Source organism: Myotis myotis, unplaced genomic scaffold, assembly GCF_014108235.1.
Source record: "Myotis myotis isolate mMyoMyo1 unplaced genomic scaffold, mMyoMyo1.p scaffold_m19_p_12, whole genome shotgun sequence".
Taxonomy (NCBI): domain Eukaryota; kingdom Metazoa; phylum Chordata; class Mammalia; order Chiroptera; family Vespertilionidae; genus Myotis; species Myotis myotis.
Window position 1 is genome coordinate 2,800,379 of NW_023416316.1, and position 15,732 is coordinate 2,816,110.

Consider the following 15,732-nt stretch of genomic DNA (forward strand, 5'->3'; position numbering starts at 1 on the left):
CTGGGCCTCCCTACTGGGTCCCCACCCTCTGCCCCGGGTCCAGACTGAGGCTTGGATCAGCTCTGGGAGGGGCCTGGTCACCCCGAGATGACCACACCCCCCAGGCCTGCCTCTCTGAGGCCCCCCGTTATTTCTCCTCCAGGCGGCTGGCTGACAGACCCCCTGATTCTGAACCCCTTTTAACGTGTAATTTAGTTTTTCACTTGTGGTAAAGCACACGTCACACACATTTTTGCCATCGTTATGCACGTTCAGTGTCCAATCCGTGGCATGAAGTGCATCCCCAGTGTGGTGCGTCCACCACCACGTCCACCCACAAAACTCCTTCATCTTCCCAAACCGAAACTGTGCCCCTCAGACACGAATTCCCCGCTTCACCCCCCGCCCCCCGCGACCCCCTTTCTACTCTGTCTCTATGGATGAGCACATTCTAGGGAACTCATGTACGTGGAATCAGGTAAGATGTGTCCTCCGTGTCTGGCCTATTTCACTTAGCATAAGGTTTTCAACGACCATCCATGTTGTATCAGAATGGCATTCTTTTTTCTTTTTGTCTTTTTCTGGTTCTTTTTTACAAATTTAAAAGGCTGTGGTAAAAAGACACAGAACATAAAATTCACCATCTTCACCACGGTTATGTGCACACTTCTGTGGGGTTAAATACCCTCACATCGTCACACACCTGAACTTCATTCCTTTTTAAGGGTAAACAACATCCCACTGAGAGAGCCCCTTTCTAAGCGGCTCAGGGCGGGGCTGGGAGGGGCTGGGAGAGGCTGGGAGGGGCTGGGAGGGGCTGGGAGGGCTCTCGGCGGGAACACGCAGGGAGTGGGCCCTGCATCAGGGGTCCCGCGGCCTCTGCCCCCACTGGCTGGGGCCCTGGGACAGGATGCTCACACTCTGAGCCCACTCGCCCGCCGGTGATCTGAGTGAATCCCTGCCTCTCTCAAAGCCCAGGTGCAGACAGGGGCTGCAAAGGATGGAGCGTGTCCAGGTGGGGGCGCCACGGGGCTCTGGCTGACACCGGAGCAGGAGTCCGTGTCGGAGGCAGCAGCCCCGCACCCACGCCCGCCGGTGGGTGTGCAGCACAGCTCCTGCCCATCCAACCTCCAGCTGGGCGTCCAGCACCGCGGACACACTCCACCCCCGCGAACCCCAACAGCCTCGGAACAGTCGTGGCCGTTCCTCCGTGTCCCAGGCCACCCCGGCACCGCCGCCTCCCTCTCTAGGAGCGCTGAGCACAGCCGAGCGCCGGCTCGTTCCAGACACTTGGCTTGCGTGGACTCGTCTCATCCTCACAACCACCTGGGGTTTCCTGCTTCCCCGACAGGGAGCCAGCTCAGAGATGCCAAGCCCCCCACCCACGGGCGCCCAGGGAGCCGGAACCAAACCTGCTCCTCACTCCCGAGCCGCCCTGCATCAGCTGCGTGGACTGTGGGTGGGGGGCGAGGGCTGCTGAGATGGGCCATTTCTCCCCAGACGCCCGTTCGGAGTGCCCCCTCCCCAGTGACTGTCCTGGAAATCGGATCCCCGGGGCCCTCTCCCCACCCCACGTACCTCGATACCAGATGAGCCGGGGCGGCGGCACCCCGGACACCTCGCACGCCAGCACGGCCTCCTGTCCCACGGCGGCGAGCACCACCGCGCTGACGGCGGAGACCGAGGGTGGGTCTGCGGGGGGGGGGGGGGGGGGGGGGGCAGATGGGAAGTGAGGTACCACACTCCCTAGACTGAGAATGTGGCTTCCACAGCTGGGGGCGGGGAGGGGACAGAGGGGGAGCGGAGCACTCAGCCTCCTCCCCATCCCCCACCTCGAGACGGTCACCCCAGGAAAATTTAGCCACAGCCCACTTTTTGCAAGCTTCCCAGGACCGGAAGTGAAAGCTGTCACTCCTGGACCAACCCCTAAGGCTCCTCACTGAACCGCCAAACCCTACGAATGCCCTCTAGGGGGTGCCAGCCGCTCCCCGGCCCCGCTCCCCCGCCCCACACCCGCCTCTGGCAGCCCCCTGAGCACCCAGGACTCATGACCCCTCCGGCCCCTCTGCCTGCCATCCTGTCCCTCATGGAGGCCTCAGCGGGTCCTGTGTGTGACAGGCATCCCCCCCACCTCCTGCACGTCACCCATCACCCACCCACCCTGCTCTGTGCATCCTCACCACCCAAAAGTGCCTTCCTTATGTTTTATGCCTCCCCCCAGACAGGGGCCTGTGTCACGGCTGTGTCCCCACTGCCTGGCATGTAGCAGCTGCTCAGTAAGTATTTGTGGACGAGAGGGAGGAAGAAAGGGAGGGAGAGAGGGCGGGCGGGCGGGGGCCAGGGGGGGAGGGAGGCCGGCCCCTTTCCCCAGATGCCCGTGGCCCGAGTACCTGTGTGGTAGAGGGTGACCATTTCCTCGTCTGTGCCAACCTCGTTAGCAGCCCGGCAGCTGTAATTCCCAGCATCCTCTGGGGCCAGTCCCTGAATGATGAGGGTTCCCTGGCCATCCACGTGGATTCTGGAGTCATGGTCAACAGCAAGGGGTTGATCAGGTCGGGCCGTGCAAGGGTCCCTCCATCATTGTTGATAACAAATTCACTAACGTCGCCAGGGACCACCACCCCGCACCGCCCTGTGCCGAGTTCTGAGCTCAGCACTATACACGCATTGTCTATTTTCATTCATGAGGCTCAGAGAGGTTCGGTGACTTGCCCAAGGTCACACAGCCTGACTGGCAGAGGCGGGACCCAAGCACAGGTCTGCTGGACTCTGCTGCTGTGGCTCCTGACCCTGGAGCCCTCCCTGAGGCATCGTCACGTTTCCAAAGTGACGGGCTCCTGAGCCTCACATGATCCCCGGAGGAGGGCAGGACCATGCTCCTCCCCGTTTAGGGGTAAGAGGACTGAGGCTGGGACAGGTGCCTGGGGGTCCTGGTCCCCCCTGTTCCCAGTCCCGGAGCCCCAGGCCCTGGGCCCCTCACCTGCTGTCCTCTTGCAGGGTGTGACCGTCACGGCTCCAGGAGATGTGGGGTGCAGGGTACCCAGACGCCGAGCAGCTGACCCTCACCTCCACGCCCTGGGAGAAGCGCTGGGACCTGGTGTAGATGCTGACCTTCGGGGCCTCTGCGGTTCGGAGTGGGCGGCAGGACAGAGCCTGTCAGAGCAGCCGGGCCGTCCCAGCCCCCAGCCCTGGGACCCTGCCCTCCCATGGCCACGGCCACGGCCACCGACGGCAGAGACACAGGAGGCAAAGGCCCTGAATCCCAGGAGTGGCCTCCCTGGGGACGAGGGCTGACCAGGCAGCCACCCAGGCACATCCCCAGGGCGCACGGGGACTGCTTTCCCAGGGCCCCCGGTGGGAGCTCCCTGGAGTTCCCCTCTGGGCCGAGCACCTCAGCGAGGCTTAGGGAGATGCCCTGCAGCTGCCAGGGCTGGGATGGCTCTCGCCTCCGGTGACCCTGAGTGACCCAAGGCCTGCACAAGTGCTGGCCCCAAACACAGAAAGCACGCCAGACCTGCCAGGCTCCCACAGAGCTCATGGCCCTCGCCTAGAAGTGGGAGCACGCCCCTCCCATAGCTGTGTCCCATACACGGCCTCAGAATCCTTCCCCACACCCCCAGGCGACCTCAGAATCCTTCCCCACACCCCCCAGGCGCCAAGAGGGGTCGCTGGCACCGGAGAACACACTTGTTATGACACTTTCACACTTGGGGATACAGCACCCCAGCGGGGCGGCCCTGCCCGAACCCTGGCAGACCTGAGGCCATGCCTAGGTCCTCAGACTCCCAGACAAGTGCTCCTCCAACTGTCTCCTCCATCCCTATCTGGTCAGTGCTGCCCAGCCCTGACCTCTGGGCTTCAGCAGTTGCCAGTGTTCCATCCCTATCCTCCATATTGGCGGGGGGGGGGGGGGGTGGCAAGACAGGTGCTCAATGGCTCTGGAAAAGGTCAGGACACAGTGAAATTGGCTTGGCTTCCAGCAGTAGGAATTTAGGTTAGATAAGAGGATGAACTTCCCACGAGTGAGAACCACTCGGCATAAGCTCTGAGGCTCAGACGCCTTTCTCTGAAGGTTCAGAAAACAGGGAGGGTTGAGGTTGCCTGCCAGAGGCCATGTCTGGGCACAGGGAGGGAGGGAGGGAGGGAGGGAGGGAGGGAGGGATGGAGGGACAGAGGGACAGAGGGACGGGCTTTGGGGATAAAGACTGGGCAGTGTGTGGAACTGGGAGCACAGCCACGCGGGAAGAGCCTCACCTCGCACCAGGAGCCAGGCGGATGCCCTCGTGACCCCGTTGGCGTTGCTGGCTATGCACTGGTACCGCCCGCCGTCGCTGGGGACGACGGCGCTGACCTCCAGGGACAGGTCGTCCAGCTGCCTGACTCTGCCCGTGGAGGCCGGCAGGACCCGCCAGTCCCGCACCCACGTCAGGTTGTGGGGGGCCTCGCCCAGGACCCGGCAGGACAGGATGGCCGTCTCCCCTGGGGACACGGTCACGTTGGGCGCCGGGACCAGCTGTGGCGGAGGGTCTGCAAGGACACACGCATGGGAGGTTCGCCGGGGCTGACTCGGGAGGACAGCCTGCTGGTCCCCGTGGGGTCCCGATGCCAGAACCCAGCACCGTGGCCGTCCGGAGACTTCGGCCAGCAGGGAGGTTAACCGGCGTCTGCTCACCATCGGGGACGGTGCCACCCGGGGAGGGCGCATTGCCTGTCGCCATCACACACCCCCCGAGGGCTGCGTGGCGAGTGCGCGCTCTGCTCCCGGCAGCCAACTGCGGTGTCTAACAAAAGCTCCGCTTTGAGCCAATATTTGCACCCTTGGGAATAACGCTTGGGTTTCAAATGAACCCTCAGGAGGGAAAGATTAATGAGTAAAAGCCACGCTCTGTGCAAACAGCAGGGCTACTATTACACACGAATGTAGGAAGGAGGCCTCTGCCCCAGAGACGGGAGAGCAAAGAAAACTGCCGTCTCGCCAAGAAGCAGCCACAAGAAGTGGCGAGATTAGAGGCCCACTAACCAGGGGCGTGGGCCTGAGAACCTGCAGGGGGACCTGCATCCAACAGGCCACATGTGCAGTGACCACGACGCCCAGGCAAGTGGAGCCTCGGACCTCGGCAGCTGGCAGGGGCAGAAATGGGATCCTGGGGACCAGCTAGAACTGGAGGAAATATTAATCAAGCTCTGTTCTGACTCAAGAAGGCACCTCCCAGCCTGGCTGGGGGTTCCACGGGGGACCTGGAGGCTCACCTGGAAATGCGCCCCTCCTCCCCATCCAGAAGCTGCCTGTTGTCATGGGGAGATAGCAAACCTTGTTGCAGAAGCCAGAGCCGCCAGCCCCTTGAAGACCCCCAGCCTTTGCATGCCCACGGGCCTCTGCAGGTCTCCAGCCCCCATGACCTGTAAATTGCCCACTGGGCACACCCTTTGGCTACTTCCCCATGTCATCGCTGTCCTACCCAGTATGAGCAGCTGGCTTATGGTGGGGGGCGGAGATGTCTGCCGGCAGGATTGAATAAACACTCATAACGACTCAACCCCGTCTCCTCTGGATTGGCTCACACAGTGACAGGCAGCGCAGACCCACTGACTGTCTGGTTACAGGATGAATATGGCCATGAATTTCTCTTTAAACAAATTTACACCAATGTATCATGCCGATTGCACCCCGATATGCCAGCGTGCAGACGGGGGCCCCTGTGTGTTGCGGGGAGACCAGCAGTAGACGCTGGCTGTAGCGCATTAGACAGAGACAGGGACTTGAAAGTCGAAGCCCTGAGTTTGAGTCTAACATAGTTTAGCCGAGAGGAGAGAGAGCAGATACGGAAAGCGGTGAGCCACTGCGAACTCTCAGTAACGGCCGGACAAGTTTCCTGACGCCGTTCTACTTCTCTTTGCTCACCATCATTTAGAAAAAGCAGATTTTTGTTAGTTCCCGCCCTAAGCATGTGTGCTCACGTGCTCTACTGTGAGGGGATAACAGCTCGGGCTGTTGTAAGTATGTACACTAGTCTCCCATTTTCGGTGAAACGCGCGCGCAGGTAAAGGTCTGAAAGGAAGCAAGTCAACGCGCTCCGGAGGGCGCCTCTGGGAGGGCGCCAGGCCGCTCCACCCCCGGCCTGTTTCCCAGTCTTCCTCCGGGAAGCCCCGCTTTGTGTAAGATCCGAGGGTGCGGAAGGCCTCGCTCGCCACGCTGTCTGGCTCCTTCCCTTCTCTTCCCCAGAGCTGGGGTTCACAGTTTAAGAAATAAAGCCAGCCCTGGCCGGCCTGGCTCTGTGCATAGAGCATCGGCCTGTGGACTGAAGGGTCCCGGGTTCGATTCCAGTCAATGGCACATGCCCGGGTTAAGGGCTCGATCTCCAGTGGGGGATGTACAGGAGGCAGCCAATCAATGCTTCTCTCTCATCATTGATGTTTCTATCTCTCTCTCTTCCTCTCTGATATCAATAAAATTTTATTTTTAAAAAATAATTTTAAAAAATAAATAAAACCAATTTCCTGTCGGATGGTCGGTGGCATTTCCAACCTTCCTGCGCTGAATGGTGCCATTCCGTGGGTACGTGGAGGCACAGGTGTCGGGCTGCAAGATGGACGGTGGCCCCGGAAAGATCTGGGGGCCGGCAAGTCCCAAAGGCCAGACCAAGCAATCAGGGGCGGGAGGAAGGCTGGGCAGAGGGAGCGCGGCCAGAGCCGAGGTTCCCAACCTCTCTCCAACTGAGACCCGCCATCCGGGCCATCCGGGGTGAGACAGCCCCAGCGGGGCCAGCGGGCAGGGGCCGCGGCAGCCAGGCTCGGTGATGGACAGTCCCCAGCAGCTGGCTGGCACGCTCCCCCACAGACGGAGGCTCCCTGGACGGAAATCCTGGTGGGAAAAGTCAGCAAGGGGGTGGGGAGGGGAGACTGGGAGGGACAGACCTGTGACGATGACCTGGGCCTGCGCCCGTCCGGTCCCAGCCCTGCTGACCGCTGTGCACTCGTACGTGCCTTCCTCGGCCTTGGAGGCCCGCGGGATCTCCCAGCTGCTGTTCCCCGACTCCCTGCGAACACACGACAGGCGGGCACACACCGTCACACTGCCCCCAGCCAGGGTCCCCCGCCTCCCCCACCCTCTGGGGCCCCGTTCCTCTGAACCCTGCCCGGGGGGTGGGGGGCCAAATCCTCTTGGAGGCCTGATAAGAGGAGCGGGCAGCCAAGGACATGCAAATTCCACAGGATGCTGTGTGGCTCTGCGCAAGTCCCTGCCCCTCTCTGAGCTCTGGACTTCCATCCATAAAGGGGAGATGCCCTGGCCCCGTGGGCAAGGCCCTGCATGGGTTGAGTTTTCTGCAAGCGAAGGCAGCCCCGTGATGGCCCAGCAGTGGCGGGAACCTCGGGGGCTACCCTCCCCCATCCCTGGCCCCACTGAGAGGTGCCCAGGCTGGGCTGCCCTGGAGGACAGTATGACCGAGCCCCAGGTCCCTCTCCTGCCACCCACTCCCGTCAGCTCCCCGAGGGCATCGGGACCCCAGGAGCCCAGTGGCCGAGGACAACGGGCTGCCCATGGGCGACTCACTGCAAGTGCCGCTCCTCGCCCAGCCTGGCTCCATGACGCCGCAGCTGCAGCCGGAAGGGGAGGGTGCTGTGCACGGAGCAGGAGACCAGCAGGGGCTGGTGCAGGTAGCCGTGGATCCTGGGGGGCATGCTGACCAGGGGCCCGCCTGCAGGCAAGGACCAGCGCTCAGCAGGCCGCCCTGCTCCCCACAGCTGCCAGCCCTACGCCCAGCCACACACCCACAGGGAGGAGCCAGGAGCAGAGGCCTCTCCAAGCCTCAGTCTCCGCCTCTGTAAAGTGGGGCTGGCCGCTGGCATGGGGACTTGGCGAGAGGAGGTGCGAGGTGCGTGGGAAGCGCCCGCGAAAGCTCTGCCTGTATGGTTTGTGACACGCTGGCTGCGATGGGCCGGGCCGGTCTGTGCCCCATTCTCTCAACTGTATCAGGCCCGAGACCAGACGGGGCGCCCCAGGGGTGGGGGTGGGGCATCAACTGCTCATCTGCCCGAGGGTCCGTTCTCCCCAAAGATGTTGGAGGGGAGCCTTTTTTTATTCAAAAATAAGCATAGTTGGAGCAGGGCTGCAAAGGCAAAATTCACACGCATTTTTGAGATAAAATAAGAGAATTCAATGAAATCTCACAACTTGTGATGAGCCCCTGGGGGCCCTCAGCAGACACCACTGCCCCCCTCGCCTGACCCTGGTCTTGGGGGTGACACATTCTCTCCTTGGCTATTGGAGTTACTTCAATGGAAGTCTGAGAACCACCCCGCAGGGTCCCTGGCGGCGCCCATGCCTCGCGGGGTGATGGGGCATGCGCTCAGCCCTGTGTTGCCCCCTCCGCGTCCCCCCCGGAGATGCTGTGCAGGCTGACAATGTGCCAGACCTCCTCTGAGCACAGAGCCGGGGTGGGAGGGCGGCGGTGACATCATGCTGCAGGCTGCCTGCCACGTCCCAGGGGAGAGGGATGCCGGACCATCCAGCCGCGTTCTCAGCTGTGTGCAAAGCAGCCAGCTCCCCCCCGACCCCCGCCACCCCTCCAGCACACACACACACTGGAAGCCTCTGCAAGGCCGGCTCGGCTTCCTCTTCTGTGAGCTGCAAGGGCCCAGCGACCCCAGGCCCAGCCCTCACACCTCCACGTCTCCAAACCCAGAGCCTCCTGCTCTCAGCCGAAACGCCAGCCTCCCAAACCTGGGAGGTAGAGTAGGACGCAAAAAGGCCAAGCCATGCCACTCCCTGCCCCACAGACACACCTTCATCTACAGCGGAGGTGCCGACCAAGAGCCAGAGCTAAACTCCAAACTCCCGGATCCATCGCAAAGAGCAGGAGAGAGAAGCACAGGCTGTTACTCTGCTGCTGAAATTTCTTTCTGAAAAGTCCTCTCAAAGCTGTAAAGGCCGGGGTGGCCGGGGACCACTGTGGGGAGTGGAGGCCAGCAGGGGGCTGGAAAGAAGGGTCTGCAAGTCCTCCACCTCACCATGGGCGCCTTGGTGCCCCCCGGCCTGCCCCCGCCCCCCCAGTGATGTGGACAGAGCAGTCAAGCCCCTCGCTGAGATCCCCAGCAAGGACCTGGAATGTCAGTGAGCCACCTCTGTGAGCTCCTCCCAGGACACCACATGGGAAGGGGGAGTGGGCAGGAGGGAGTGGAGCCCAGTATGGAAGCCAGTGGCCAGTGAACTGAGATGCCCCTGCCAGGCCCAGAGACAGAGCTGGACAGCCAGAGACTCCACCCTGCCCTCTGGAAGCTTCCAGACGGGATGTGAGACCTCACGGACACACAGAAAACCAGCAGAAAGTCAACACGTGTGGGAACCAACCCAACATGGTCCACAACCCCCACATCCTGGGTGCAGACCCTGAGCGGCCCCACGAGCCGTCTCTGTGTGTGCATTAGCTTATGGAACCTTCCAAGCAACGCTGGGGGGGGGGGGGGCCTCTGTTTCTTGTTCTTTTTCTAATTTTTTTTTTTTAGTGGCCTCAGTTTCTTCATCTATAAAATGGAAACACATCTCAGAAATGTTATAAGCATTCGAGGAGTGAATGTGTGGTAAGTGAGCTTGGCCCAGGACTGCCCCAAGGGAAGTGCTCAAAATGATGGCTAAATTAGTATTAGCAAGATCATGATTATACAGTGACTATAAGAACAAAAGACCATGCCCACTGCTGTGTCCACATTATGAATGACACAAAATGAAATGTTGAATAGACAGGTGGGTGGATATTTGGATGAATAAATGGGTGGATGGATGGATGGGTGGATGAATGGGTGGGTGGGTGGGTGGGTGGGTGGGTGGGTGGGTGGGTGGATGGATGGATGGATGGATGGATGAATGGATGGATGGATGGATAGATGGGTGGGTGGGTGGGTGGATGGATGGATAGATGGGTGGGTGGGTGGGTGGGTGGATGGATGGATGGATGGATGGATGGATGGATGGATGGATGGGTGGATGGATGGATGGATGAATGGGTGGGTGGGTGGATGGATGGATGGATGGATGGATGGATGGATGGATGAATGGATAGATGGATGAATGGATGAATGATGGATGGATGGATGGATGGATGGGTGGATGGATGAATGGATGGGTAGGTAGATGTTTGGATGGATGAGTGAGTGCGGTGGACAGATGCATGTATGGATAAATAGATGAATGCATGGGTGAAGGATGACTTTGTACTACGTATCTGAGCTGAGGGCTACATCGGAAGCATCTCAGTACTCGGCATAATCCTTGCAGAGCTTGCTGCCCACAGAAGTCACTGAACACACTCCCGAATCTAATCTAACCAGGAGGGCTCCCAGAAGAAACGGGTTGGCAACTGAGACAGAAATCTAGGGGTGGCAAGAGCCACTCACTCACCTGGGGCCACCCCACTATAGGCAACTCCAGAGACACGAAGGAGGGGGTTCCCCTCGTGGTCCTCGCCCTTGACCTTGAGGTAGAAGCGCTCCTGGGGGGCATGGAAGGGCGGCCCACCCCACAGCTGATGGGCGGATCCGTTGGAGAGCAGCTGCGTGGGCAGAGTCAGGAGGGGCTGCCCTGAACTGCGTGAGAGCTCCACCGAGTCGACGCGGCCAGGGGCCTGCAGGCCCGTGGAGTTGATCACCAGGGAGATGGGCACCCCTGCAGAGGGAAGGGCGAGGGAGGAGGTGCTGGCATCTGTGCTGGGCTCCATGATCCTCCCCAAGGAGCGGCCCTCGGTCTATCGGTCAATCGGCCAGGGATCAGCCCACTTGGTCCTCCTTCACCAGCTACCTCACCTTCCCTTCCCTGGGACATTCACACTGGGGGTGGGACAAGGAGGGGGGGGGGCTTGCTCCTGTCCATGGTCCTGAAATGCCACTGTTCATCCAGCCAGTGGCCCCCAAGGCTGCATCACCTCCACTCTACGCAGCGTCAAAGCGGGAAACTGGGGGAGCCAGGCTCTTAGTAAATAAGCTTTGACCCAGGAGAAGGGGAAGGTGTGAACTCAGCAGTGGAGCATGTGCTAAAGCAGCGGTTCTCAACCTGTGGGTCGCGACCCCTTTGGCGGTCAAACGACCCTTTCACAGGGGTCGCCTAAGACCATCCTGCAGATCAGATATTTACATGACGATTCATAACAGTAGCAACATGACAGTGATGAAGTAGCCACGAAAATAATTTTATGGTTGGGTCACAACATGAGGAGCTGTATTTAAAGGGCCAGAGGTTGAGAACCACTGTTCTAAAGGGACATGGCCACTGTGTCACCTGGGCTGGGGCCTGGCCCCGTGGTGTGGAAACCCAGCCTGGGCCACCTGTCCACAGCCGCGCACTCACAGTCGGCCCCCAGCGTTCCCACTGCTTCCCACGGGCAAGCCCCACCCCTCAGAAGGCAGCTCCAGGAGCATGTACCTTGCAGGGGCCACTCGATGGTGTGGTTGAGGTCCAGAGAGGGCTGAGTGGAGAAGCCGGCGCGGAAGTTGATGTCGCTGATGCCCGTGATCCTCACCGAATGGCGGCCGCTGCTGTAGACCTAGCACAAGCCGAGGCCCATGTCACCGGGGCCCTCGACCCCCACACCCCAGCTCCAGGAGTGCCGACCCGACCCGCCAGGACTGTTCCTCGAAGCCTTCCCCCGAGGTCACCCTTGCTTCTTTTGTGCCTTCTCCCTGGACAGGGCTCTGTTACCCATCTCAGGACGCTCAAGTCATTTCTCCAAGTCCTTCATAAACACCCCCTAACTAACCCAACCACTCCACTTCTACTCACGGCTGCAAAGCAGAATACCCCTCCTCTGTTTTTGACCCTTTACTTCTATTGATATGCCCACATCCCTACCCAAGCTCCAGCCCTCAGCTTCCCAGGATCCCAGGCTCCCCAGGCCAGGCAGGAAGGAGATGGTGTCCCAACTCCATGTGGCTTGGGCTCCCCACAGCCCGGGAACCCAGTGCCCCCTACCTTGATGGACCAGAGCCCAGGATGCTCCGGCTTAAAGGCCACCACCTTGGCCGAGTCAGGGATGTTGAGAAGCACGTTGAGGCCCTCGTCCTTCTGCAGGATCCTCCCTGTGGAAGCCCCAGTGAGTCTCAGCCCCCAACACTTTCCCAGGGGGTGACAGAGGCCCACCCTATCCCCAGGAACCCGTGGCTCTCCAAACGCCAGCCTCATCTTCCCAGAGAAACTGACGAGAGGCCTTTGGCAGTGCTGGGGCCTCCCCCTCATTCTGCACGCCCCCCTCCCCCTCCCCAGGTGTGGGATGCACTCCTGGCCTATAGCCTGAGGTTCTCATGACATCCTCGGAGCACCGGGGAGCCAGGTGGCCAGGTCCAAACCACCTCCCTGAACCCCAGCTTCCCATCTGTGCTACATGCCACTAATCCATGCTCTCACTCACCCGCCAGGCTACTGTGGGGACCTCTAGAGTGCGTGGGGAAGGACTCCGTGGCAGCCTCCCATCCCAGGACTGTCCTCATCTTAATTCCCCTCACCTGGCTTCTCCCAGCCTCCTGCTTCCTCACCCACCACGGGACCCTCTCTGCCCCCACCTGGTACCCCCCACCCTCCTTGCTCCCGGAGCCTTGTGTCCAGACCCCTGTCACCACAGGTCTCTCTCGTTGTCCCATCCTGACTCCCAGCTCAATCCTGGGGCCAAAGAGGAGGGGCGCACATACCCAGCGGGTCTCGGACTTCGATCTCGGGGCCCGGGCCGCTCAGGGAGATGGTGACCTCCTTCAGGCTGGGGTCGAAGGGGATCCTCCACAAGTGCTCGCCCTGCTCCTCGTGGTCCGTGGACAGCAGGTGCACCTTGGACGCCTGGATCGCTGACTCCACCCACTTCAGCACCTGGGAGGCAGGTGTGAGAAGCTGATGCCAACATGCTACCTTGTCTTACGTGTGTCTGGCCCACTGATGGTGGGTCCTTAACAGGCTGCCAGCTGTGTGCAGAACCTGGCTTCTCCCATGGGTTTCAGGCAGCATACAGGCTTTCCAGGTCATCTGGAGGGCACCCCACACCCCCCTGAGCCCCACCAGGCCCAATTCACAGGGCATTACCCACATCCTCCAGCCTGTGGGCTCAGAGCTGTGACACCTGAACTGAGGCATCCAGAGGACTCAGCTCGGAGGGAAGGAGCAAGGAGTGCCCTTCTGCTGGGAAGACTCTTCCCTCCTTCACCTGGCCAACTTCTATGGCCCCATCACCTCCTCCAGGCAGCCCTCCTGATGCCTCCTACACACAGATGAACCCTGGAGATCTGGAATCTTGCCCCAGACCAGTGGTTCTCAACCTGTGGGTCGCGACCCCTTTGGGGGTCGAACGACCCTTTCACAGGGGTAGCCTAAGACCATCGGAAAACACATATATGATTACATATTGTTTTGTGAGTAATCGCTATGCTTTAATTATGTTCAATTTGTAACAATGAAATTGGGGGTCACCACAACATGAGGAACTGTATTAAAGGGTTGCGGCATTAGGAAGGTTGAGAACCACTGCCCCAGACCAATGTAGTTCACCATCACCCCCCAAGGGGCCTCAGACCACACCCACCATCCCCCATCCCAAGTTCACCCTGTGGATGCAGACAGCTCCCTCAATTCCACCAGCACCCACCCCAGGTTCACCCTGTAGACAAATGGCTCCCTCAATTCCACCAGCACCCACTCCCAGCTCACACCTCTTCCCTTCAGCAGCCAAGCCTCCCAGGTCCCAGCCAGAAAACCAGGAAAAAGGGAGAGGGGCAGCCCCTCCTGTCGGAACCTTTCCTTCCCCTCCAAGTTACATCAGGAAGCATCCTGTGCAAACCCTAAAACTGAAACACAGGGCACACGCCCGACTGGATAAGAGATGGGTACCATGACCACAGAGGGAAAAAATTAACCTCCAGGGAGTTGAAAACCCAGGGGTTGAACTCCTGTGCTCAGTGGGGGGCACACTGAGGACAAAGGGACCTGCAAAGAAACAGCCTCTCACACTGTGACTGCAAGGCTGTTCTGGGAACTTGTAGGATAAAGCACGGCGCTGAGGAGGTTAATGTTTTCTGAGCCCAGACTTTCTCTTATAGCCAAGTGTCACACAGAACTGCAGGTGTCTAATTCTCTATAAATCCACTCCAGCCCTAGCCGGTTTGGCTCAGTGGATAGAGCACTGGCCTGCAGACTGAAGGGTTCTGGGTTTGATTCCGGTCAAGGGCACATGCCCCAGCTGCGGGCTCAATCCCCAGCGTGTGCAGGAGGCAGCCGATCGGTGATTCTCTCTCATCATTGATGTTTCTATCTCTCTCTCCCTCTCCCTTCCTTTCTGAAATCAATAATATATATATACACATATACATATATATATATTAAATCCACGCGGAGTGAATTAGAACCTAATACCATTCCGAAATAGGGTTCCTTGGAGAGATGGCTGATTCTGAGTCCGGGGCAGGCAATGTACAATGCAAACCTGGGGCAGCCGATAACTCCATAAAGCGAGGAAGTCCTCGAAGACAAACGGGGACATAGCCAGAGGACACGGCCACCAGCTTGCAGAAGCCCCATTGGCTAAATTTAGAAAAATTTGAGCCCCAAATAGAGTAACAGTCATCGATCAAAACACACTGCATTATGTAACCCACATGCCCATAATACTCCTCCAAAAAGAAGTGCAGAATTCAAAACGGTAAAACCTCACTTGTCACCAATGAAGGCGACTTCTTCATTAAAGAGAAAGAACTAAGGGTGATCCCTGCCCTTCTGATGGGAGCTGGGCTTCGGACAAACCGAATCCTTCCTTCCGATGAGCAAAAGCCCTCCTTCCTGGAAGAGCGCCCGCTGGTAAACGCGGAAGGAATGATGCAACCAGGAAATCATCGTGCAGCCCCTCGTGAAATAAGTGTTCCGGGCGCGCATCCTCAGTGGATGCTCACACCGCGGATGAAAGGGCAATGGGGAGCTGGACGGCCGCATGCAGCCCCAGCGCTACCCCACAGACCACCTAGTCACACGGGACACGCATGGCCTCCGATGCGGAGAGCTGGCTGTCGACACCCCAACCCAGTAATCACGCTTCCCTCCAGGAGGAGTGGGACAGTCAGACATTCGCCTGCTGGTGTGATGTAATAGAGAATACACACAGCACCAGCTATGAACTATTCCTGCCAAACATGTTGGCCTCCATTTAGACAGGCGTGGAGCGCTAACCCCCAGTTCAGGGGAAATATAGGAGACGAAGTTCACGCCATAAGGAAGCCATCGGCTGGATCCGGAACACGGGACATGATAAAGGCGGTGCCTCGTCGACAAGCCGGTGGCATGTACAGAGGGTGGCCTGCTCCAGATGTAAGAGGGCTCCGTAGCCATGACAACCAGACGACATGCACCGCCCGTGATGAAGTCCCATCGGGCAAAAACGGTTATAAAGACATTCTGAGGGCCCTAGCCGGTTTGCTCAGTGGGCAGAGCATCGGCCTGCAGACCACAGGGCCCCGGGTTCGATTCCGGTCAAGGGCACGTACCTCGGTGGCAGGCTCCTCCCCAGCCCGAGCCCTGGCTGGGGCGCATGCAGGAGGCAACCAATCGATGTGTTTCTCTCACATCGATGTTTCTCTTTGACTTTCCCTCTCTCTACCACTCTCCCTAAAAATCAATGGAAAAATTTCGAGTGAAGATTGACAACAACAACAAAAAGACACTGAGGAAAATTTGAATGCGGACTCAACACCAGATGATACTAGCAAAGTACGCTTAATTCGGTAATATTGTAGACTATT

At 59.4% G+C, this 15,732-nt stretch overlaps 1 protein-coding gene across 1 annotated transcript in view; it reads right to left on the reverse strand.

Annotated features, from left to right (window-relative positions):
- The window catches only part of HMCN2 (hemicentin 2), a 136,104-nt gene that overhangs the window by 100,360 nt on the left and 20,012 nt on the right, over nt 1-15,732 (reverse strand). The window contains exons 5-14 of the mRNA XM_036329346.1: nt 12,652-12,823; nt 11,939-12,045; nt 11,393-11,513; nt 10,376-10,639; nt 7,532-7,676; nt 6,895-7,016; nt 4,234-4,506; nt 2,960-3,101; nt 2,370-2,497; nt 1,558-1,671 (exon numbers count right to left, since the gene is read on the reverse strand). Of these exons, the coding sequence (XP_036185239.1) occupies nt 1,558-1,671; nt 2,370-2,497; nt 2,960-3,101; nt 4,234-4,506; nt 6,895-7,016; nt 7,532-7,676; nt 10,376-10,639; nt 11,393-11,513; nt 11,939-12,045; nt 12,652-12,823 (1,588 nt within the window). The remainder of the gene's footprint in view (nt 1-1,557; nt 1,672-2,369; nt 2,498-2,959; nt 3,102-4,233; nt 4,507-6,894; nt 7,017-7,531; nt 7,677-10,375; nt 10,640-11,392; nt 11,514-11,938; nt 12,046-12,651; nt 12,824-15,732) is intronic.